Genomic DNA, 25,358 nt, shown 5'->3' with positions numbered 1-25,358 from the left:
GAAACAAAATGGGCCTATGGCAAAGATGCTAAAATAGAACTGGAACGAGGAGTGGAATAAATCAGGGGGATATAACTATAACTTTGCTATGTTGTTGTTAATGCTCAGTATAAACAATTAATTTTAAGGTGCACACATTTTATTTTGTGCGGATACAGGTGAGAAATAAGGAGAGGCATATACATCTAATGATGATGATCTATTATTTTTACCAGCAACACAAACTCGAGCTAGATAAAATCATGTTGTTAACTCCAGAGTGCTCATAGCTTGATTTCTGTTAGCTGCAATATTGAAGCTGTTACCAAAGTCCTGCAATGTACTGTAACAAACTCTTCTCATTTTATTGTACAAGTATACTTAAAGCAGCAACATAAGTAAGTAAACAGTATATTTTCACAAAACATTTCTACTTGGAACAAAAACTAGTAAATTAAATGAGTGTACACTAAAAATGCCACATACTGAATTTATTAATTGTAATAGCACTCTTTTTCTGAAAAATTGCAAAATAATTATGCTCTCTTTTGTTTTTAGAATTCTGTATTCCCATTTTCTTACTGTAGAATTACATTACAGTATGTGACTGTAAGGCAAAGCATAGAGGAGTTTGAAGGCTCAGATTTACTGTGCACCCTAGGAATGGACAACAAGTCATGCCTACTCTGTCAAAAGGCTTTGTAGAGAGCCCAGCAGAGAAGCACAGCATCAGCAGTCTGTGCACACTATACGCAAAAGGGTGTAATGTATTTGGCAGGCCGGGGAGTGGGCGCTCACTAGCGTAGTCCTTGTTGATGCAGGCAGAACCATAAGATTCCCTAAGTGCAGGATTTCCTTCTTGTACATAAGGGTGGGAAGTTCTAATCACACAGCATTAATGCCTGGCTTTGCAGAGACCCCTCTCTTTACATCTGCACAGGAGAGATGGTGAAATATAGACAAATAGGAGTGGAGACTGGGGTAGTGTCTTTTGACCCCCTTCTGGCTTGTGGAGATTTAGTGAAAAAAAAATTTAGCTTTGACCAGTCTTCTGTTTTTTGTACAGCTCCTCCAGTGGAGAGACTCTGCTACTGCAGTTCAAGTGATGTTCTGTTGCATTGGATGTTGAGCAAGCGCAGAGGCACAGATTGTCTCCTGAGGGTGGGCCAGGATTGTGGACAGATGCTCAGCACTTTCTACAGCTCCTTCATCTGGAAGGTGTGGGGTCCTGTGGAAGAGGTTCTGATAGAGACTCTCTACCCACTTCCTCTCCTCTGCAGAATTTTCTGTAAGGAGGGATGATCTGGACCTAGTGCTCTGTGCTTTATTCTTCTGAAAGAAGCTATTGTGTTTGGCGAATTTTTGTTCTGATGGCAAAGAGTTAGCCTGACAGCCATGTTGATTTATAGACAGATGTCTTTTGTTCAGAGAGAGCTTATGGAAGGCAGAGTTACTGTTTTGATTAACTTAAAGTGACCCATAACAGAGAGACAGTTTCTTTATTATGAATTAACTTTCTGCAAGAGCCTGAGTGAATACATGCTAACTCCTATTGAAATGTAGTGGGAGATGGACACCTAACTTTTTCAGCTCTTGAGCATCTAGCCTATATATTTTGTACAATATGCAAAATTATTAATATTCCTTCTGTTTTATATTTAGTGAATTGGAAAGGTGGAGGACCATCTGATGCCAATGATTTAAAAAACCTCGGTTAAATCCATATAAGTTCTGTGTAAGCTTAGCGGGATAACTTTATATCTGAGATTTGGAAGAGTATTTTTTTTTGCTTTCTGACTAATTATTTGAATTCTTCTTGTTGTTTGAGAGAGATTTTTGCATGATTATTGTACCACTTTCGAATGGCTGAAAGGCTTACTAGCCCATTCAGCCTTTCTTATTAAATTAAATCCTTTTGTCAGGGAATAAATCACAGAACAGTAATTCCTAACATTATTTTAAGATATGGAAGCATTCTATACTGTAATTTTTAATATCTAGATACCAAAATATATCTGTTCTGGATTTTTCCATATACCACATACACTACTTCTTTGAATTTATTAGCAAAAATCCAGTTGGTTTAAAAGAAAACAGCATTTGGAGTCTGTGACTCACCAAAGTATCATACAGATATTTACAGGCAAGGGAGAGAAATTTCCAGAAGTGCGTAATCACAGTGATTATTTTTTGAGACTTACATTACATAGGTACCTTGAAAAAAATACTTTCTTTTTAAATGCAACTTTTCATGAAAGTGTTATACAAAATATTAACAAAAACATTAAAAGTATTAAAGTCAAAGTTATAAAATAAGTCATAAACTTATTATACAAACTAGTCATTCATAATGTTATAAACATTTGCAATATTCTAATTGCATGTTGAAGTAGTAGTCATGGTGTCTTCTGGTTAAAAAAAGCTATTAGTTTGTATATTGTAATCCTTGGGTGTTAAAAATTATACAAGGAGTAAAGGTGGAAATTGCTGAAGTGATTAATACTATTTAAAGAAGTTCAAGCTACTCCCTGATTTTGAATTCTGAATTAATACCCCCTACCTTGGGACATTGACTTGATTTGAAGCACCTGCTTCACATTATTAATTTTGGGATAAAATCTAAACCTCTTTTTTTCTTCACTTGGATAATTGTTTTACAATCCTATCCTCTTAGTCTCTACTGCTATCATAATTACTTTCAATGGTCTTGTCTGCCCTACAAAGTTCTGCTGGCATACTGTTCCTGACAGTTTCTTGGCAGAGAGTATTGACTCTTGGCTGCCCTTGATGGTACAGTATCCTGACAGCATCATCTCATCTGTAAAGGACATGCAGTTTTATGCACTGGAATCCCACAACTCTATGTGGCATGCTGTGTTAGGGAGAAATTTTGCAATGTATTGTGGGACACCACCACTCTGTTTATGGAATTAAGGGTTTTGCTAAATTTCCCGCAAATCGCTCAGTTACATCTCATATCTTTGTCAGTCTGTAAGGCAACCTCTAATCCTTTCTATGATGCCCTGATACCCCTGAACTTCCATCTTCATCCCCTTGGTCTGCTTCTTGTGCTGATACCCCTTTATCTTCCTTGAAGATAAGTGTCTTCTCTTGAAGTTTAATTTCATAGCATCATAATAGTGCACGACAAGGTGAAAGAGGACAAAAGTTTAAGAAGGTTTGTGACTAGAATTTTGTTTATTTGTTAATGATGAATCCTTTGGTTAGTTACCAGTGAAACTTGAAGAATTTACGTAATTGTTGTCTGAATATTAAGAAATAACCATGCAGTGATTATGTAAATCTCTATATTTTGTTTTGCTGAGGGTTGTCGTTAGGTAATCATTACCAGGATTTTTATGCTGCTTGTTAATCAAGAAATAACTGTGCACTCATTATGGAAAACAGGATTTTTCTCAGCCTATTACAGGGCACCGTTTTGGAAAATTGAGAAAAGTGGTTATCAGTTAGAATTTAAGGCCCTGCTGACACAGGAAGGAACCTACCAGTATGTACTCCGGGGCAGGCAAAATACTGCCCACCAGGACATTCTATTCAGCATCTAGGGCCCCTAAAAATGTGGAAACTTAGCATGTATTTGCTCCTGGTTGCCTGTCAAAGATGACAGGAGCCCAGGGCAGTAGGACCCAGGGGAAGCCAGCGGCTGGACCTAGGGGAAGCCAGTGGCAGGACCCAGCAGCAAAGCCCGCCTAGCCCTGCCCCCACAACCAGAACTCAATGCTTAGCAGAGGCTTCTGGCCTGGGACCATGGGGCCGTTCCTCCTTCTCTGCTCCAGAGAAGGAAGCATGGCCCTCAACAGCTTGTGAAGCTCAGTAGGCAGCCCTCTGCCCGAAACAGTTGCCTCCCCTTACGTACGTTAACTTCTCGTAACTCCTGGCAGTTTCTGAAAGATCAGTGCAGATCCGCTTCATCAGCTCTGCTGGCAGCACATGTACCCTTTGCAATACACAGATACCAAAGAGACCATGTCAGTTGGCAGAAGGGATGGGCAAAACCATGCGTGTCTTCTGTCAGCTCTGTGTGGCTGTAGCAGATTCCTTTTGCATAAAGGTCACATTAGTCTGCCCTCAGAAAGAAGGGTTTCTTTCTTCGCAGAACAGCTGTGTGTGTGGATACACTTAGAGCTTTTCTGGCTGTATTATATCATATCATCAGTACCAACCTGTCATCCCTATACTTCAATTGGTTGAGATAGTTTTAGATTTGTGTAACGTGTTTGGGTGTGGATTACAGTTGAGCATATTAATGTAAGTGTTTTCTGTATCTAAAAAATGAACAAAGCTGTATCCAGTTCCACTCAAAGGGACTTCCTATTTAAATATCTCTTTGCTATTGTAGAGTAATTTGTTACTTTTATTAATTCATATTTCAATATCATGTGGAGGCAACAATCAGAGTGGATTATCTTTTTGTGGTGTGTGTGGTATACAAATTTAGGAGAGATACATGTGCAACTCTTTGAAGTGTTGCTAATACTATTCCAACCAACATACCTAGGCGTAAGACATGAAATATTGCATTGATTTTATTTTGAAACCTGTGGCCTCTTTTGTAGCCACCTTTTTGTATTTCTTGCCATTCGTGTTTTTGGTAGCATTAGAAAAATGTCAAGCTTGTCCTGGTACCACATTTTTCACGTATATATTAGAATTTGTTCCATAAGCTAAATGGCCTCCTGCATTAAAATCCACTAGAGATTTTATTTATTTTTGGGTATTTGGAATGGCTTTTCTACTAACCTCCTTCACTGTGGCTTGACCTAGAGTGTACCTAGATGGATGCTGCCTTTCCTAGGCTGTTACGCACTGCTAGAAGTTAAAGGAGGTGTTGAATTTCTGCTGCTTCCAGATATTGTCTGAATTTCTGATTGGCTTTGTTTTCTGTTAACACTACTTAAAGCTTGTAATTGCCTCAGTAAATTTAATCTCCTTAATGTACGCACTTTAGGAGCAGGGGACACTGGGAAAGGGGATGTTACACCAAAAGAAAGTTGCATGGAAGGTTCTTGCATCATCCTAGAAATGGATTTTTTGTGGAGCTACAGGCTGTCCAAATAGTGACCTTTTCTGGGATGAAGCACTGCTTGTGGCCTTTCTGCTCTGTAGTCCAGCACGTTTTGTTTTGGGAATGGATTGGACATGGGCCTAATATATAGTCTCCCAGAAGAGGCTGTGTTTTATTGGATGTGGGGAACTGAGCATCACAAATTGACTTTTTAGGTGTGGTTGGTATTATTGTTGGCTGCCAATTCAAGCAGTAGGAGCAGAAGAATAGGAGAACATAGATACAGAAAGGGGGGAAGGGTTTGCAGAACCCATTTGTTTCAGCCTGGCTAGTAGTCAGTGCTGGGGGGAAAATGACAATGATTCAAGCCAGTGATTTAGGTAGGAAGAGATTCTTGAACTGCCAGCCTCTCCTAAACTTGCTGCTTCTGCAGTGAACTTTTTATTTCATAGGAGAAAAAGTTGTTCAAAAAGGAAGTTGTTTTTATTAATTTTCTCACATGAAAAGTATTGCTTGGAATGGAGTTCAATAAAAACATGCTTGCTCACAGCTTAGTTTTGAACAAAGTTATTGTATGTCATTTTACTTGTTAGAAGTTGCTTGTGTGGGTGAGTTTTGTGTAGGCTTTTGACAGCTCTTTTGTAGCAAAACTTTTTCTTACTTCCCCAGTTCCCTAAAGAGTGAACAATAGTGCTTTTTGAAAAATAAATCAGTATTTCACTTGAAATGAAAACTTAGTTTGTGCCAGTTGGGCCAACTCCTGAAATCTTTATTTGGGCAGAAAGCATGTTTTCTACAATAGCAACTGTTGAATTTTTGGATTTGGTCCTGTGTCAGAAATTCAATCTGTATTTATGTGGGGAGCAGCGGGAGAGGAAGGGGGGGACGGGGGGGAACACCTTGGTTTGAGACCTGAGAGGTAAATGAAAGAGGGCATGGCTTGCACACCTCTTATTCTAAAATGTGCAGATCTCGTCCAGTTTTTGAGCTCTGAAAAATGTTTGCTTTTTTTTAGATACAAAACCCGCAAAAGGCTCTGAAAGCTGGGTCTTCTGCTTAAGTCCAAATATGCTTTGTTATCCCTATCTTGGTATTTGTGAAGCTTCAAGGAACAGAAACCATATAAAATGAGCTCTTGGCCATCCACAGTTCAGTCTTTATTCTTGATAAAGTCTACAGTAAGTACAGTGGTCCAGCTAAACTTATGGTACAAATGGAGCACAGCAGAGGTTACTTTGCAGTTTCGTGTTAATTAAAGCAAGCCTCCAGCAACCCATACCTACTGTGATCCCAAATGGGCCGTTCCACAAACTAGAAATAAGCAGTGCTTTAGTTGTCCTATACTGGATGCTGGATAACACAAAAGGACTTCATACATACAGAACTAACCAGCTCCTTTGCAAAAGAGTATTGACAGAGGTGCTTCTCTCTCCAAGTTTCATTCATGGCACTGCAGTAGTATTTCTCTTTTTCCCATGATAAAGCTCCTGGCATCAGGTTGTGAGGAGGAGGAGCAAAGAGTAATTGTGTTAACTCAGCGCATGCAAAGAGTCCCCTTACAGTGGGGTAATTTCCTCTTGAGTCAGTTAAGGAAGTGTTATGATTCCTTTATGTTGGAAGCAATAATAAAGGATCATAATGAGCCTTATGCACTAGTACAGTTCCAAGATTTATACCAGTGGTTTTCAAAATGTGTTGTGCAGAACCCTGGGGCTAGGGACAGACGTTACACACATCTGGTTTAAATGATCACGAACTGGTTTAACCCTGTAATAGAACAGATGTTCAGTGCACATAAACCAGCTTGAAAATGGCTAAAACCAGTTTGAAATAAACCTGGTTGAATGTAGTATCAGTCTTAACTGATTTGGCTCAAACCAGTTCATGCAATATCTGTCCCAGACCCCTTGCTGATTTAAGATAAACCAGACACCCCCAGCATCCCAGCATACTCTCTGCTGGGCTTGGCGGGGCTCTCTGCTCCACTGCAGGGCTGGCCCCTCTGCTCTGCTCCCCAGCCTGAGCAAGGACTGAGGTCTGGCCAGAGAGGTTGTCACGTGATCTCCCCTGGCGCCCCTACCTTGCCAAGTTGGGTCTCAAACACACCCTCTCTCTCGCCCGCCACGTCTTGCTGGAATATTACTAATGGGAGGCTGCCTTATCATTCGCTTGGACACGGTGCCAAGGTTGTCCTAGCCCCTATTCTGTACAGTGATCTGGTGCACCCTAACCTTATGGGCCTTGCGTGCTTCCAACCTCCCCTTTAGCACGCCCCAAGCCTCACACATGTGCCGGATGTTCTTGTGCCTGTATGCTCACCCCTTCCTGGGGTCTCCCAAAACGTGCAACCCCTCTCCCTGGGGTCCCTCAGTATGCGTGCCCAATATACTCGCCCCTTCCGGGCTTCTGTTCACACTCTCGCCCTTTTCCGGGCTTCTCTCCTGTAAACGCCCTCTCCGGGGTCTTTCCAATGTAAGCGCCCCTCTCCCAGGGCCTCTCCGGCTTCTAATCGCGCGCTCAGCCCTCTCCGGCTTCTATTCTGTACGCGCCTCATCTCCGTTGGGCCCCTATCCGCATGTCCGCCCCTCTCCAGGCTTGTTCTCACACGCCTGCCCCTCTCCGGGGCTTTAATTGTGCGCTTGTCCTTCTCCGGGACTTTGTGCCGGTAGGGTGCCAGTCGCTCACCCTGGAGCCTCCTATTCTAATCTGCCCTCCCTGGGGCTTCCTATTCCCGTGTGCCTGCCCACTCTGGGGCCTACGCTGTGCTTCTCGTGCTCCTCGCCCTCTCTGGGGCCTACGCTGCGCTTCTCGCGCTCCTCGCCCTCTCTGAGGCCTACGCCCCACTGGGCAGAATACCGCCCCTCTCGGGCTGGGGTCATGACACCCCACAATGTCGCGCCTCTCTCCAGCGCTCACCCGCAGTGCCAGCTCTGGCACCAATCGCTGTGCCCTCCCAGGGCACCCAGGAACCCCCCCACTCCACTGGGGAGCTCCTAGTGAGGCCTCCTCCATCCCCTACAGCCTCTCCCGGTCCTCCAGTCTTATACAAACAGCCCAACAGCAACTCAAAGCTATCAGCCAACCGGCTCTAACTCAAAATAAGCCTACCGGCCATAACATTCCGCGGCACCCTGGCTCTCCTTCAAGCCTTTGTAACAGAGGGCTCTCCATCTCGTCTCAACACATAGGCGCTCAAATGTTCAGGCAGCTCTGCCTTGCTCTGCTCTGTAGCAGGGCTCCTGCCTCTTAAGCTGCCAGAAGGGAACTGGCTCTGGCCTCAGGCTCTTCTGTTTATATGGGCCAGGCCCCGCCCCCTGGCTGTTAGCCGACCCGATCTGTTGCCTAAGCCACCTTCAGATGTGCTGTCCTGCCGATTGGCAGCCCAGCCCTATTCCCAATGCCAGTAGCAGGCACCCTAGTGCCCTGCTATACCTCTCCCCCTCCCAGGTTAAGCCTCCTTAGGAGCGGGGCACGGAAGTGTCCTGCGACAGAGGTTTAATTCCCCCCATCCCTGTGCCACCAGCAGGGACCTGATCCAGACACAAGCAGCTTGAGGTACTACCCTAGCATCTGAATCCAGAGAGTTGGCAGCTGAGAGCACATTGCTGCTGCTTTTGATTTGCATGCTGCTCAAGACTAGCCTTTTGGGTTTTATGATATTCATTTCCTATATCACATGATGACTTTGACATTCACAGCCAGTCTTCTGTTATAAGTGCTCAAGAGTTGGGAATTAGAACATCCACTACTAGCTTCAGGCTTCTTATTCATGTGTGGCTTAAACAAATCATTTCCTTGCCAAAAACAGTTTTTGGTGATGATGACCACAGCCTGTACTTGCTGAGAACTGCATAGGGACTTTTTTTTATCAGTCAGCTCATATCCATGTTATATTTTGAGTGCAGTTTATAATCATTTCTTGAAAACAGCCAGTGGTGCAGGTGGAACAAGTGGTGCTTGAAATGTTTCAGCCGTACTCTGTCACTGGTTGTACTTTATGTTCAAGCTCAGAGAGTCATCTGGCCTATTTTTAATCATAGAATCATCAGAGAATTGTCTAAATTTGCACGCCAGGTACATATGTCTATCACAATATATACCAGTATTTTTGTGTCTGACTTTTATTTTGCCATTAGTACTTAAAAGGTGCTAATTTTCAGTCCAGGTAATGTTTCAAAAATATATTGCTGATATATTTTCTTAAAAACTTATTACTGTAATATGATTTACCGATTTCCAGATGAAGTCAGTGGAGCCGCGCAAATGCTTTGAAAGGAAAGTCTGCGTTTTATTTTTTTCAGTAGTATGATACTCCAGGTGCTAATACCATAAGCATGACCTAAGAGCCTAGATGGACATTTGAATTTTCTTACAAACTGAATGATTTCTTTGTCATATTTCATGTTACCACATGACAACAATCAGTGTATTTGTACTCAAATTCCTCTTTGGATAATAAGCTGGGACAGAGGGGGAAGTTTGCTTTAGCTTGCTGAATTGATTTTTTTCCCATTTTGTTCTTCGTGGGCAGATGGAAAGAATGGAAAGAAACAGAGATCTTAGTTTGCAGACACAGGGCAACATGGAGCAGTCCTTCACTGTTAGTTCATTGGTAGGTATTATAATATGAGGCTCAATTAAAGTATTACCTTCTATTTCAGAACAGGAGAGTAAATGATACCATCAGGTGTAGTTTAGGTGTATTGGCTGCCAGTTGAAATGTTTTTCCAGTGTTCTGTCTCCTGTTCATGTGTTCTTTACCCATTTGCTCCCTAGTCTGGGGCATTTTAAATGCACATGAAAATAAAAAGTACACTTGATTTGTTACGTTGCTCTCTAACCTGTTTTAACTATTATCTCCCTCCATTTTTTAATCTACAAAGACTGAGCCTTTAAATAAAAGAAGAAATTGTTTCTCAGCATAGTAATTCCTTTCAGAATAGCATGAGAGAAAATTAATTGCATTTTGAAACGTGGCTTCATTGTCTATTGTTTTGTTTATTAATATTTATGTTCATTGTTTAAATATATAAGATTAATACTGAAATGAGGTATTGATTTGATTCTGCAATCAAGCTGAGCCCAAGAGTAAGCACCACAATCATTAGGAAGAGTTTCTAGCATCAGGATCTAAGTATAATATGTTCAGTTCCTATAGATCGGACCCTTTGTGGGGGATTCATATCTTAGGAAATCTAGGAGGCTGCCCTGGCAGGATTGTTCTTGCATTTCTTTGAATCCTTATCTTTATTTCTTTATTTTTTTTTCACAATATTTAAATGTGGAGGGTTTTTTAAATACAGTTATTTTGTCATTTATAAAGTACTGAAGAAGCATGTTAGAAGCTTTTCATTGTTGCCAATACTCGGGGTACTGGAGTTTTTTTGTTGTTTTTTGTTGTTGTTTTTAAAAGGTTAAAACTTTTCCCCAGGTGTCTTGAAAAAAGGAATACATGAACGACGTGGCCCCAGCCAGACTGAAGTGTAATCTCTGATGTGTTAACTGTTTTGCAGAAGAAGCTAACTGCCATTCCTGACCACACAGATGTTTCTGTGACCCCAGAGGAGCGAGTTCGTGCCTTAACCAAGCTTGGCTGTAATATCACAATAAATGAGGATATTACTCCACGTCGCTACTTCAGATCTGGAGTAGAGATGGAACGAATGGCATCTGTATATCTTGAGGAAGGAAACCTGGAAAATGCTTTTGTATTTTATAATAAATTTATAACGTAAGACAGTCTCTTATGTTTATAGTTAATGATTGTGATAGATAGATGGATATAATGAATTGCTGCAATGAAAATGTGGCTCAGGAGTCCACCAGTCTAAAACTTGGAAAAACTATTAATGATTTTCTTACAGAATATCTTTGTCCTTCTGAGATCTTTATGCTAATCAGTTCCTCTGCCAGGCCTCTTGTTATAATACCTAGTGTAGCTGTCCCATCTGCCATTCACTCTGGTTTATGTTTAAAGTGCTACATTCGTTTTTTATCCTACCAAGCTAAGATGTGAACGCTATCGACTATCTTATTTTCTGTTTATATGCACATGATGAAAACAGACCACCAGAGGCTTCACAAGCTCACTTAGCTCAATTTATAAGCTTTCCCAGATGAGCATCCTCAGCATCAGTGCAGTCAAAAGACTGTGGTTTTTTTCTTGCACTCAAGCAAACCATACAAAGGGGCTTATTGCCTCTTTTCCTGCTGCTTTTCCACAAAAAGGTTAGATAGAATTTATCCCATAATTTTAAAAAACTATGCAAAATGTACTGTACATGCTCGACATGTGATTTTTTTTCTCTTCTTCCTCCCAAAGATTTAAAAACAAATTACACTATAGCAATCAAGAGACTTCTTAATTGAGAGCTGTTTCCGTAACAGATTAAAGCTTTCTAATCAGCCATTTTGTTTTTAGAGCTTTTCAAGTTAATATATTAGATATCTAATGGGACTTTTTTCCCTTCATTCTGTTCATACTCTAAAAGTATTAAAGCTGAACCCTTTTTTTTTAAACATTCTAAAAAAATTGGGGATGATAGAGGAACTAAAGATTTCCAGCCTGGAAGGTAAACTTTTCATAATACTATAGTTGAATTTGAACAGGGATAGTACAATGCATTCTACGTATACAATAGTGTTTGGTGGTATTGGTGTTTTAATAATTTAGATGTCTAGACAAGCTGCCCATTGTTATAACTCACAGCACAACAAACTCTGATCAGAAGGCTGCATTAATATGTCAGTGTAGCATGCCTGATCTCATGAAATTATGCCTTTTACTTAAGAAAAAGGAAGTGAAAATGAGGGTGGTCATCAGATTTTGTTACAGAGATGAGCTGTTGTACAGCCTGGAGACTTCTGGTGCCATGTATAGTTAGTCCTTTTCTTATAGATCACTAATGAAAAACAACAAAAACCCTTTGTATGGATACATAATTTTTGATAGACAACTCCTTGCCAGCATGTCAGTTTAAGTGTAGAAATATAGAAAGTATCTATAAATCAAAATGGAATACAGTGTTTGATATCTGTGATTTGTGAACCTTATTTTTCTTTCAACTTAAAAGCTACCATGGATCTTCATCTGGCTAATAAGGCAAAAAAATGTGCATGCTTAATTTTCCAGCTTATTTGTAGAAGAGCTGCCCAATCACCGAGACTATCATCAATGTGCAGTACCAGAAAAACAAGATATTATTAAGGTATTACTTTGCTTAACATTTCATAATTTTCTCTTCCAATACAACTGATGGATGTTTCCCAGCATGCTTTTTCCCTGACTGCAAAATGTTGCACTCGGTTGATAAAACAGTGTTTAACCAACTAGTTCTTAACAGCATTATGTATCATCCATAAATGTATCATTTAAATTTAATAGCTTGATCATGGCTAGAATTCTGAAGATGGTGAACAAATAGCTTTTATTCATTACAACCAGTGTATGCACTCTTTGAAGCTCAATTAAAATCTCTTAAGAGTTATGTATATGTTTAGAGATGCTGATTTAATAATACTTAGGATCTGATTCCACTTCCACCTAAGTGATAGCTGCTGCCTGGTCCTCTTACTGATAAAAATATAGGGATTCATGGTATTATTATTATTATTCGATAGTATTAGATAGATTAGTATTATTAGTAGATTATTATTATTAGATAAGATCGTTAACCAAAGTATCTTCTCCTTTAACACCAAAATATGTATTCTATTTTACATTTGCATTTTTACCAAAGTATGCTTTTGCCTACTACTATATTGGTTTAATTGTAGTTCTGTTACTGCAGGAAAGAGCAGTTGTTTTGGGTGGAGGGTTGCTTATTGAGTTTTGGCAAGCCATCAAGGGCTGTATGACAGGCAGCCAGGGGCAGATAAATATTAATTTTCTAAATGTTTTAGGGGCCCCACAGAACGGATAGAATGCCACATCTGGCCCGTGGGCCACATTTTACCCACCCTTGCGTTAAAGGAAGTTTTTCTTTAAATATCTGTTTCTGAATTAAAAACACACAGAATTCTTCCAAAAATTTGCTGAAACACGGAAAACTGTCTCCCTATCAGAAGTTTGTGCATCCTGCTGCTCTGCAGTGATTCCTAAGTGATTCTGGAAGGGTGCATGTTGTTGCCTTCTTTACAGTCACTGACATTCCTATGCCTAACTGATTATACTTAAATCTGCTAAAATCCCACTTTGTGGGAAGAGCCAAACAGCTGACTAGAGCCTGTTGACTTCAGTGGGGTTCAGCAAGGACCTTTACAGGCCAAAACGGAGGTGAACACTAGACACAAAAAAGCATGTCAGCCCAACCCAGTGCCATGATATGTGGCAATACTATTACTAGCTGTGAATGAGCAAGCTTGGGTGCTGGAAGCGATCTTCTTGCCCTGCTGAGAATCAGGGTGTACTTGACTTTCCTGTGCTCAAACTATTGGTTGGTTCCTCAGCTGGTAACAGTTACCATTGCTTTATTGAAACCAGTATACTGTGCCAGTGTATTCTAGTTGATAATCTGGCTTTATTTGGTTTATAGACTTTGAAAAGAGGTTTATTATTCAATTTATTTAATTTCGTTTTGAAATGATTGAAGTTTAATTTGTATTACAGCTGGTTTACCTGCCCAGCTAATTTTTTTTGGAAAGTGAAAAAGCAAACTTACATTTTTTTCCCCCCCACAAAAGAAACTAAAGGAGGTTGCATTTCCAAAGACAGATGAACTGAAGAGGGATCTTTTAAAAAAATATAACATGGAATACCAAGATTACATGCAAAACAAAGTAAGTTTTACCCAAATTCAGTTTAATTTAAAGCATTATCTGTATGTTTGTTTATAGCTAATATTTTTATAAACATCATCATTAAAATAAGAAAAGCAGTTGTGTGAGCAAAAATGTAAAAAAAAATATGGCAATGTAATTGAGAATCTATTCAAACAGCCTCTTTCTCTTGAACCTTTAATAAATTGGCAATTGTGTGGGTAGTTAGAAGTAAGTAATTGATCAAACACTTCTGTATTTAATAAAATTAGTCAATATCCAAATATGCCTTTTATCTGTTGTGATAAATATCTCATTGTAGTTTGGTACACTTGTCCTGTTATTTGAAAATCTAACATGGTGAATAGGAACTAATATGAATGTGTGGAAATGGCCTTATTCTGAGAATAAAAATGAAGTTAGAGCATAATAGAATGGGGATACCCCTGACTCCTAGCATAAATCATGGTGATGTGGAAGATACACAGCTAAGCCAGGTTTCATAGTTTCTAGGGTCGGAAGGGACCTGAGCAGATCATCAAGTCCAACCCCCTGCCATGGCAGGAAAGAGTACTGGGTTCAAACAACCCCAGCAAGGTTGGTTGATCCTGTGGGGGTATATGCCTAATAGCAAAGCATGTATAGGACTGCTTACCCCTTGTGTAATAAAATCATTGGAAATGTGTTTGTAGCTTAAAAACTTGTCTGTAGTGGAGCTTCTGGAATTTGCTAGAGGAATTCATGTTCCTGTTCATAAGTTGAATCCATGTCCCATTCAATATATTTCATCATTTTAATACCGTTAAATATTTCATTCAAATTGTCATTGGATTGGGAAGGTTTGGGTGATGGCTCTTAAAAGAGGTGGAAAGAAACCTGGAGAGTCCCTGCAATTAGCAAAGTATCTATTGGTCCTTAGGAGTACAATAAAGACCTACGTGGCAGAGACAGAACAACGCACAGTATAGAAAAATGCATCCAAAACAAAGTTAGGTCTCCTGGGCTGGGGACCAGTTCAAGGAAGTTAGTGAGTTATAGGAAGAAAAAGGCAAGAACAAAGACAAAATAAAATAAAACCAAGCAAACAAATTAGCCACAACGAACAGCAGAACCATAGAGAAAGGACTAAAGAACGATTGGATTTCTCACACTGCACTAATAAGGGCCTCTTCTTTGTATCCCTTATCTCAACAACATGCCTCTTTTTAGGCTCTTATTTTTTTTCTGGTAAAGTATAAGTTGTTCAAGGCCAAATGCTTATTACTATTGAAATAAATATATACAATATCAGGGGCTGTGCAGAATGGGAATCTTGTGGTAACAGTCCCTTATAATATATGCTGTAGTATCTTAGAGCATTTCTAATGGTACAGCTTTTTGATATTTTGACTGTTGTATGCCAACAGAGTCATTATGGTTTAATAATAGCAGGGCTTGAAGGTGTGATTTAACTAATCTGTTCACTAGCTTGCCCTTCACTGTTTTGTGGTTCTTTTTTACTACTGTGGAGAGAATTTGACCACTCCATTTATATGCTTTCCAGAACAGATGTAAAGCTGAATATCTAAAGAGACTGGAGCATGAGAAATTGATAGAAGCAGAAAAGAAGCGAATTGCACATATGCGACAACAGCAGCTTGAATCAGAACAGTTTCAGTTATTTGAAGACCAACTTAAGAAGCAAGAACTAGCCCGCGATCAGAAAGTTAAAGAGAATATGTTTATGTCTGAACAGATTGATGGGAGTATGCTGTCTTGCATTTCTACACATCAGAACAACTCCTTATCTCCCACATTATCAGCAAAAGTTAATCAGAGTAAAACATCGGTCTGTGCTGGACAGTCTCCTCCAGTAAACCGGGCCTTCAAGCCAGTGGCTACTTTAAGCGCTGTTCAGAGTAAGTGTCTCAGTCTTTTGCAGTGCTCCTCTGCCTGTCACAATTTATTTCAAAATACACACAGGAATATGTCTTTCACTGTAGGCTTTATCCTAACATGAAGACTGTGTGTTCCTGGAGTACTTGTATATGAATCCATCATTGTTTTCTCCCTTGAAATAGATACTTACTGTACATTGACCCATATGGTATCTTAAGCACCCAAAAACCAGATCTGCAGATATTAACCTAAGTTAGTGTCACTGAATTCAATCAGAATTTTGCTGTAGGCTCAGTGGGAGCAAAGCCAGGTCCATCGTGATTGCATTTTTTAGAGGTTTGGAGGTTTTTCATTTTTGTTTTTGTATTAAATACAGTCTAGAAGCTAACAGTCTGGTTTTTTACAGAATGCAAGTTGGTTAACTTGTTCAGGATTCATATGTCTTCAGCAGAAGAAAGATTATAGTGTTATGCCTCCAGAATCTCTTATTCTAGTCTAGAAATTGTGTGACACACATTGCAATTTTCATTTAAAGATTCACAACTATTGTACCACTCAGTTGATTAACTATATACATGTTTTCCATTAGAAAATTTTACACTGAAGGCTAAATTATATTTTTCTCTTCTTTTAGCACAAGTAGCTGAAGCACTTCGAGGTGTAGTTTTACCCAGAGACCTTTGTCCAAAATTTCTATCACTAGCCGAGGAAAATACAAAAAGAGGAATAGAAACATGTGGAATTCTCTGTGGAAAACTGGTACAGTTAAACCTTCACTTTTGTATGGGGAAGGCACTTTTGATAGTACTGCATTTTCATGTAAGGAACTGATAACAGAGCAAAAGCAGATCTAAAGCATAAGTGTGTAGTGTAATTAATATTATAACTTTATGGGCCTGTCTATAATTCTTTTTGAACTGTAATCTACTATTTGCCTTTTTGCAGAATTAATTGATCAAGCTACCTTATAGTCATTGTGATGTTGTATTGTTGATCATCTTGTATCTTGCATACAGTTGTGGGATTTTTCAAGCGTTTTCCATGGTGTTCATCAAAAATAAATAAGAATTAGTTGCACACAACAACTGGATATGTAAAAATGTTAGAATGTATTGCTGTCATCAAAATGTAAAAAAAACACTTTGTCCGCATATAAAGCAAAATTGTTGCTGTTTTTTATTTTTATTTTTGCCTGTGTTGTGCTCACTTAGTTTTGCAGCAGTTCTTAATTATCAAACTTCCCTCATAGCAAAGAAGATTCCACTACTTGTGCATGCATACATGCAGGAGTATAGAAGAGTTTCAAAGCTGATATCAAATAGCAGTAGAAACTCAAAAGGAAATATTAATAAAAACAGTGAATTTATTTATATCCAGGTTTCAGAGAAAATGATTATATTTATGTTACCTGTTTCCATATTTTGGAAAAAGTATTCCTTTTAACATTTTCCTGTGCACACCCATGTCAAATATATTGACGTTCCTGTGTTATCTATTGCAGTGAAAAAATTGATAGCCATAGGCTCAGCTGGTATAAATCAGCAAAACTTCATTCAAATCCATGGAGCCACACTATTTTACCAGCTAAGAATCTGACCTGTTGATTCCCTACTGATCATTGTTCATTAATCCATTTGTTCATCTCTTAATTCAAGTCATTTTCCCATTACATTTTTTACAGACACACAATGAATTTACTATTACTCATGTAATAGTGCCAAAGCAATCTGCAGGACCAGACTACTGTGACATGGAGAACGTAGAAGAATTATTCAGTATTCAAGATCAGTATGATCTCCTCACTTTGGGTTGGATCCATGTATGTATGTCTCTAGGATTTTGGTTTTACCATGTTGTGTGTATATACTGTATTAAACAAACCCCAGAAATACCAAAGGAAATAATTTTCATGATCTAACCCTGTTTTCTTGCCTAGCTTTCATGTTGACAGTGTAAGTTGACTGACTTAACATCTGTGGATGACATTTATTATTTATTCATGAGTTATTTATTCACTGAGTTATTGCATTAACTTACTGAGCTCAGTTCTGCCACCGATGCTTCTGTTTAGCTCAGGGATGGGTAAAATATGGCCTGATGACTGGATCCAGCCCACTGAGGGATTTTGTCCAGCTTTGGTTCTGCCCAGCCCAGGCACAGGGGGCAGCCTGAGCTGTGGTGCATAAAGCCAGTCCTGCCACCACCAGGCACACAGCAGGGCTGGGAAAGCAAGGTGGCCAGACTCACTTCCTGCTGCTGCTGCCCCTGGACCCAGATCTGCTGCCTGGGCACTCTGGCCCATCCACTCCGCACCCACCACCAGGGCAGGACCCACACAGACAGGGTGTGTGGCTAGGCAGATGGGATGGGTCTTCAATCAGGCAAGGAGCAGTTTTTCAGGGCAGGAAAGACAGGCAAGGGCAGGATCTTGGGGTAGTGACAACGCGGGGCCAGGGCTGGGGAGCCATGATCCCCTACCCACACACCATGTCACAGATGCAGGTTATGTGAGCAGGGGCTTACAGATCGTGGCTGTGCCCTGGGCCCCCACTCCATGCTGTCACTGCCTCATGATCCCCAGACCCAGGCCTGGACACAGTTCCCTGCCCGCCTGCAGCCCCATCCTGTCCACCTGGCCACTTGCCCTGTCCACACAGGTCCTGTCCGGTCTCCATAGACACCCTGGGATTACTTGGTGGTGACAGCATGGAGCCAGGACATGAGGCAGAGCCATGATCCACTCCCCACATGCCCCTGCCTGCAGGTCAGGTGCCTGTCGCAGGGGCATGCGGGCAATGGCTCATGACTTTGCCTCAGCCCCAGTCCTACACTGTCACCAGCCCTACCCGCCCTTCCCATTCCTGGATGCTGGTCCCCACCCATCTGTGACCCCATCCCAACCAAGCACCCCAGGAGTTTTCATGAGCTGTTGTGGGGTCAGGGGGTACTCACCCAGCTTGCTTCAGCTCACCAAACTCCATTTGTGGCCTGCAACCCAAATAATTGCCCATCCCTGGTTTAGCTCAACAGGAGCTGTATATATGTATATGGAGGCAGGATAGGGCAACGTCTGTTCTCAAGGGCAGTTTCTTTAAATTTATTTCCTATTTGATGTATTTCAGCAGGGAGAAGGGCAAAAACTTTGCTATTGCTATTCATTTTTATACAGGGCCCACAAATAGTACAATCATTTATAGCAATATAAAATTCTAAATATGTAAAAGAAGACCATATTCCTCACTGAATTATATGTACTTTCCTCCAGGCTACTTACAGGTTTTCAAACAGTAGAATTAGGAAAAAGTAGTATTAGGCATTATTAATTTTCTTCAGAGAAGGTAAATGATTTTTCAAAATCCATACTAAAAAAATAGAATGTGTGCTTTCATTTAAAGATTCCCTTTTTTTCATTTATGTCAATGAAAAAAATAAGATGGCAAATCCACCAAGAAGCAATCAGGCAAAAGAAGTTTGAGGCTTTCTTTTATTAGAGTATCTCTGTTTTTTTTTTAATTTCCAAATCAATTAATATGACATTCCATCAACTTGTCAAATCAAGAACTAAACCTAATCAACTGTGGAAATGAGTAAAACACTTAACTGGTAATTGTCCAATCCCTAATGTTTTATTGTTTGAATTATTAATGGATAAGTAATATCTGACCTCTTCAGAGTGTGGGAGCCTGGTTTTTATTTTACTCAAATTAGCATGAATTGGGAACAACTCCTCTGAAAGCCAGGGGAAGTGAGATCAGGATCAGACTGCCAATATTGAAAATACCCATTTACTGTTACCTATACATTTGCATTGGAACCAAATGGCAATGATATGAAAAGAAATTTTTGTACAGAGATAGCATCAATCTGTCTTATTAAGTGTGAATGGTCGTGCTTCAATTTTTTCATAGGTATTAATTTATTACCCTCTGATAGCACTTGTAAGTGTTTACACTCTACCAGTATTAATTACTTAATGTATGGCCTGGATTTAACACATGGTGAAAATTGAAATTATGTCATTTCCACACTCTTCAGTATTTCCCACACATTTTTCATTCTATGATCTTTCCCTTTAGTCAAAACATTGATCAGATGCAAAAGCAATGTAAAATTTCCACTGAGTTTGCTTTCATCAACCAGGCCTCACAAATATGCTCCTGAAACTGTTGTATCTGGGTTGTGTTTGATTTAGTCATTCATGATAATTATCCTCTAAAGTGTGTTGGGCTGGGAAAAGTTTAAAATTTAATAGCAAATTAAAGGAATTGAATGCCAATACATTTTCCCTAGTAACTAATTCCTGGGGGTTTTTTAAATGTATTGTGACCTTGATTTGTAAGAAATATTTTTACTGTGTAGAACTTTCCCTTTCTTTTTGTAGACTCATCCAACACAAACTGCATTCTTATCCAGTGTTGATCTTCACACTCATTGTTCTTATCAGCTAATGTTACCAGAGGCTATTGCAATTGTTTGTTCACCAAAGCATAATGAGTGAGTTCTGTTTTTCTAAGTAATATTTAGCTATCTCTTCCACCCCACTATCTCAGAACGAGATTACATATAAAACAGTCTCTGAAGGTCGAACAGGGTGAAGGGCAAGAACAGTTCTAATATATTTGGCTTCTTTTCCCTGTATTGTCAAGTTGATCTTGATATGCATTCCAGTAAGATCTACAGGCAGTATTCATTCTTGCTCCCTTTAATATTAAATTTTTGTAAATTTTTACAGAATTCTTATGACAGCAGTTGGCTGTGGCAGCTCTAGCCCTTTTGGATCTTATTTGTCAGTGATTTAACAGTCCCAGCTCCACCGTTTGGTCAATCAGGTGGGAGTATGAAAATAGAAATGCAGTGTAGAGCTATAATGTTTTATACACATTCTTTTTCCTAAACAGTTAATAAACAGTGCAGAAAAATTAAAACAAATCATTTTAAGCTGATGTTAATATGGGCTCAGATTATTACAGATATTTAGGCATTGCTCTGAATGTGAGGGTACGGAGCTAAAATCCACAGAAATAAAGGCTCTAGTGAAGCTGGATACAAGGCAGTCAAATGTAAATGTCACGGGGAAGAAAAGGAGCAAGCAAGAGGGATTGAGGTAACCTAAGGTCTTTGTCTTAGGGGCAAGTGTTTTTTGCCATTAACCTATTGGGCAAAAGGTAATGGCAGTAACACCACATCATCTTCTAGTGAGCTACATGTATGCTGTCCTTGTCACACAGTTACTTTCAGTACTCTGTCCCCTAAGAAATCAGGACTTTAGGTGCCTCCCCACAATGATTTGGATCATACCAGAGTACAGCTGGCAGTGAGGCAGCAGGTGGCTAGCCTAGCTCATTTCTGAGCATGTGCAGTACTCCAAGTTTTGGATTTTTTTTTTTCATTGATCAGAAGTTAAGTCATTTTGTGGTCACTAAACAAAATTATTAAGGCTCATGCTTTGTGACTTAGGTGTCTATATTCTTAAGTTTTGTGCAGGCACCTGCAAGGTTGATTAGTACCTGGCCTCTATTACCTGAGTTTCTGCTGGTAGCTATGAATCCAAGCATTCAAATTCTGATAGAAATGAGCTACTATCAGGAGACATTTTCAGAAGACTTATACAAAAGACAGAATGGAGAGAAACAAGCCCTGTTACCCAATAGCCTTGTTGTTCGGACACTCTACAGGGATGTGGGAGAGCTGGGCTCAAGTTTGTGCTCACAAATTACGCAAAACACTTTGTATTGGATGTTAATAGCCTGTTTTAACTAAAACATTGTTTACTAAAGCATGTTGGATGATGTGGATTTATTTAAAATGTCCAAGCAAATTCTTTGCATTGCAATTCTTAAATGGGTTTTGTTCTTTGCTTTCCAGCACTGGCATCTTCAGACTTACAAATGCGGGTATATTTGAAGTTTCTGTCTGTAAAAAAAAGGGCTTTCATCCACATACTAAGGAACCTAGACTATTTAATGTAAGTATGTTGCATTTAATATAATGGAATGGATTAGGGGGTTTTTTTGCAAGTGCTCAGTACTGACTGTGAGAAGCAATTTCAGGATGGATTTTTTACATTTCTCCCCTTGAAATATGTGGATTGTGTATAGCCCATTGTCTTTCCTGACTGATCAGTGCATTGCTAATATCAACTTCCAAGAGCCACCCATTTCTGCTATTTGGTTCTTGCCACTGTTTGGGAGGAAGAGTCCAGTAAATATCATGGACCATTCAGTAGAAACCTGTGGGATATGCTATGAGGTAGAAAAGGAACGTTTCTCACATTAGCTGTTTGGAAGCTCCCTGAACAGGCTGCCCTCCCTCTTCTCCACCCCCACTTCCTTTCTCAAAGCTGGACAGGATGTCCCTCTCCAAGAAAAGCAAAGGCTGCACTGAAGTTTTCTATGGCTAACAAAAATTCAAACTGGATTCTCCCACCTGCCACCTCTGAGAAATCTGCATTGCTGCTGACTAACCTATGAAGGTTAAGTGTGTTTAAACTAGGCACTTGCTTCTCCCTACTTTCTACCAGTCCCCTCAAAGTTAATTTCAGTAACCACAAAATAGTTTTTCTGTTTGGCAGTTTAAGGCTCTACCATGCTGTTTGCATGACTGAACTGCTAATAATGAGAATCTCTGAATGAACAATAAATAGTTATTAAACATTACCACAAACAATACTCATTTGTTTATTTGAAAGAAAGCCAACTTTCCTTATCTTAGTATAATTCACAAGTATGGTAATAGGGCTTTTTTGTCTTTGTGAGTAACCACTGAGAAATAAGAACCAATAAGGAGGTTACTATACTTATGCCTAAATATAAAATGCCAAGAAATGGGGAAAAGTCTCTCCCTTTCGAAGGGGTAATGGAATAAAGGGGTTAGACACTAGACCAAGTGTCCTTCAGGGTAGAGTTTTCAAAAGCTAGGCACTGGCCTAAGTTTGTTCTGATAAAAAATAATCATAGTTTTTCCATGGACTCCACTGAGACTAAAAAGGATTTAGTGATGAATATCTTAAGTGGCTTGAGTTCTGTTCTGTTATCCTGGCTGCTGTCCTTCGGTTTTACAAGAGTGCTAGGTATGTCTGATCAGAGCCACATAATCCATTCCATTCTCTATAGCAAGCATCAAGCAAACAGCTGGAATCACAAAATTTCACAATACAAAAAAAGTAGTTTATTCTATCATCTTATAAATTGCCTTTCAGCATTGCCAATCTGTCATGCTCTCAAGAGAATGTGCATCCTTCAGTGGGTGCCTGTGCTCTGTAATATTTTGTTAATCAAGAAAAAAGGCTGTACCTAATATATGACATTTCAGAAGGGCCTGTTCAAAGTTTAGTTTATGATTTTAAAAAAAAAGTGTGGCTGTTTCCAAACATGCTTGGACCTTTAAGGCTAGATTGTTTTTTAAGGCACCAAAAACATTTTTACACATGCAAGCACTGCAGCATTGGGTGCTTTGAAAAGTACCCAGTGCTGCGTCACTTATAGTTGTATAAGCAGCAAAATATTCTGTGTGTCAGTGTGTCCAAAATGGTGGCGGTCCACTTTTGAACTAAAACACATGGAAATGTTTTAATTCAAAAGCACATTGCCACCATTTTATCCACACTACAACTGCAAGCAATGCCGCGCCCTGTGCGTTAGCTTGCGTGCAGAGCAGATTTGATCATCGAGTCTGCTCCAACACACTGGATCTCTGGCACATCCAGACATGAAAATGTATGTGTAAACAAGTGAAGTGCTAACTCACCCGTCCAGCAACAGTCTTAACAGAAACTACCCTCTCTGCCTATATGCTTCCCACACAAGCTTGGTTGTGCTAGAGGTTACTTTGTTTGGGAGAGGTTAGAGTGTAGGTTTCTCTCACTTGAAGCCTCCACCCTCCTGTTCCATATGAAACAGTATGCTTACAGCTTCCACTGTGAAACATGGTCCCAGGCAGTGTGTACTGGGGCATAAAGAACTATAGTGTGTATCCAAATTTTACTCCTGTGCACTAAGGTCTTCTTTTTTAATTTCACAGGTGTAGCTATTTTTCTGTTCCTCTCTTAGACTGAACTTGTGTATTAACAGGCAAATGACAGAGGCAAGATCACTTGTACATACAGGAATTATATAAAATAGCCTTGGATGTGTAATAAGAAATAATAAACCATACATCCTGTTTCAGTCCAGTCGAATTTAGCAATGAACAAAAGTTGTTGCCTTTTAATAGGGGACATATGTAAAATGGTTTGGTTGTTTGTAGGCCTGCTGATACTAAATGAAGTATTCCCATCACAAAACCATACTAACAGTGGTGTTTGGCATCCTTATTATTAGCAGCCCTAACAAGGATATCAAGGTATAATATCACATACTACATACCTTTTCTCCCTAGTGGTGGTGTTTACCGTGTCCAAATTTATGAATGTTGGCAGAGTAGTGTAAGGACTTACATTGCTGCCAAGTATAGAATTTCTGGTGATGAATGGAGGATTTTGACCTCCAAGGCTGTTGGTCAGCAGCTTTTAAAATGACTGGAAGCATTATGCTGAATGAGCCCTATTGGTTTTCATGGAGAAGAGACTCCAAAAGAAAATCATATAATGTATAGAATACTTCTTTCCTGTCTAGCTTTGGAAATGGAATTGATTATCACCAGTTAATCTCTTATGATATATAGACGATACCTACTTTCCTGTATTGGTTGATTTCAATGAGTAATGGATTGATTTCTTCTACAGACCTGTGCTCATGTAGTTGGGAAAGATGTTCAAATAATCATGCTGGATCTAAGGTGATGTGGAAGGAAGATAAAATCTCCTACCTAACAGGTGCCCAAAATAGTAAAAATGGCTCTCATGTTTTCCTACAATGTTTTCAGGAAGGACTGATGTTTTATATTTATATATTTTACATTTAATGATTTGATATTTATTGCTCTTGCCAATTTTGAAGCTATTTTGTTGCTGTGTCAAGATAGAGTTCAGAATGTCATTAAATCGGGATCTGCAAATGTATCTGAAATAATATGAGACCGCAATAAAGTGAACTTCAAACAACAAATGATGATGCAGATGAAACTGGTACAGTGCTTCTGAGGTCACTGTGCCTTGCTTTAACTTCTCTCTGATCTACAGATTTTTAATAATGGCTTGTCATATCTTCCAGGTATGTGGATTTTTAGTGCACATATATTAGGTTACAAATGGCAATAGGTCAATCTCAAACAGCTTAGGCCATAACTGTAGAAGCTGCAGAAGTCATAATTTCTTTAAATAATTTTTGGATCTGCCAAGATACCCAACATAAATTTTAGCATGGCTAAGAGATCTGTCTCAGGTTAAAGAGGGGAAGAAGTTTACTAAGTATAAAAATTTTGTTCCTACACACGGAACTTCTATAAACATTCGTTAAGATCTGTGTTCTGCTTCTTTCTGAATACCTGGTACTAACCTCATCATTTACCATATTCAGATACTACCTCATGGCTAGCCATCATCCTAAGTGCTACAAAAACAAAGTAACAGTTTCTGCTGCAGAGCGCTTTGAAAAAACAAAACAAAACAGGTGAATGCGTTGAATAACTTGTTCAACTGGAGACAGAGGCATTCAGGATAGCAAAAAATAATAAGCCTTGTGGATCCAAAACAAAAAATGAGCTGCCAACTCAGAACACACCACACACCCATTAGGATAATGGTGGTGATTTCTATACGAAACCTACTCTTCAGAGTGTT

General features: G+C 39.5%; 1 protein-coding gene across 1 annotated transcript in view; it reads left to right on the top strand.

Annotated features, from left to right (window-relative positions):
• STAMBPL1 (STAM binding protein like 1) overlaps positions 1-24,687 on the top strand; it is a 30,446-nt gene extending 5,759 nt beyond the window's left edge. The window contains exons 3-12 of the mRNA XM_019556277.1: positions 9,537-9,617; positions 10,519-10,736; positions 12,138-12,213; positions 13,688-13,783; positions 15,306-15,660; positions 16,275-16,399; positions 17,322-17,459; positions 20,022-20,134; positions 21,506-21,605; positions 24,363-24,687. Coding sequence (XP_019411822.1) covers positions 9,537-9,617; positions 10,519-10,736; positions 12,138-12,213; positions 13,688-13,783; positions 15,306-15,660; positions 16,275-16,399; positions 17,322-17,459; positions 20,022-20,134; positions 21,506-21,605; positions 24,363-24,419 — 1,359 coding nt within the window. The 3' untranslated portion in view covers positions 24,420-24,687. The remainder of the gene's footprint in view (positions 1-9,536; positions 9,618-10,518; positions 10,737-12,137; positions 12,214-13,687; positions 13,784-15,305; positions 15,661-16,274; positions 16,400-17,321; positions 17,460-20,021; positions 20,135-21,505; positions 21,606-24,362) is intronic.
• Positions 24,688-25,358: the final 671 nt, after the last annotated feature.

This window comes from Crocodylus porosus, unplaced genomic scaffold (genome assembly GCF_001723895.1).
Source record: "Crocodylus porosus isolate Cpor-Errol unplaced genomic scaffold, CroPor_comp1, whole genome shotgun sequence".
Classification (NCBI taxonomy): domain Eukaryota; kingdom Metazoa; phylum Chordata; order Crocodylia; family Crocodylidae; genus Crocodylus; species Crocodylus porosus.
Note: the sequence above shows the minus strand (reverse complement) of the source record. Positions and strands in the feature narration are given on the sequence as shown.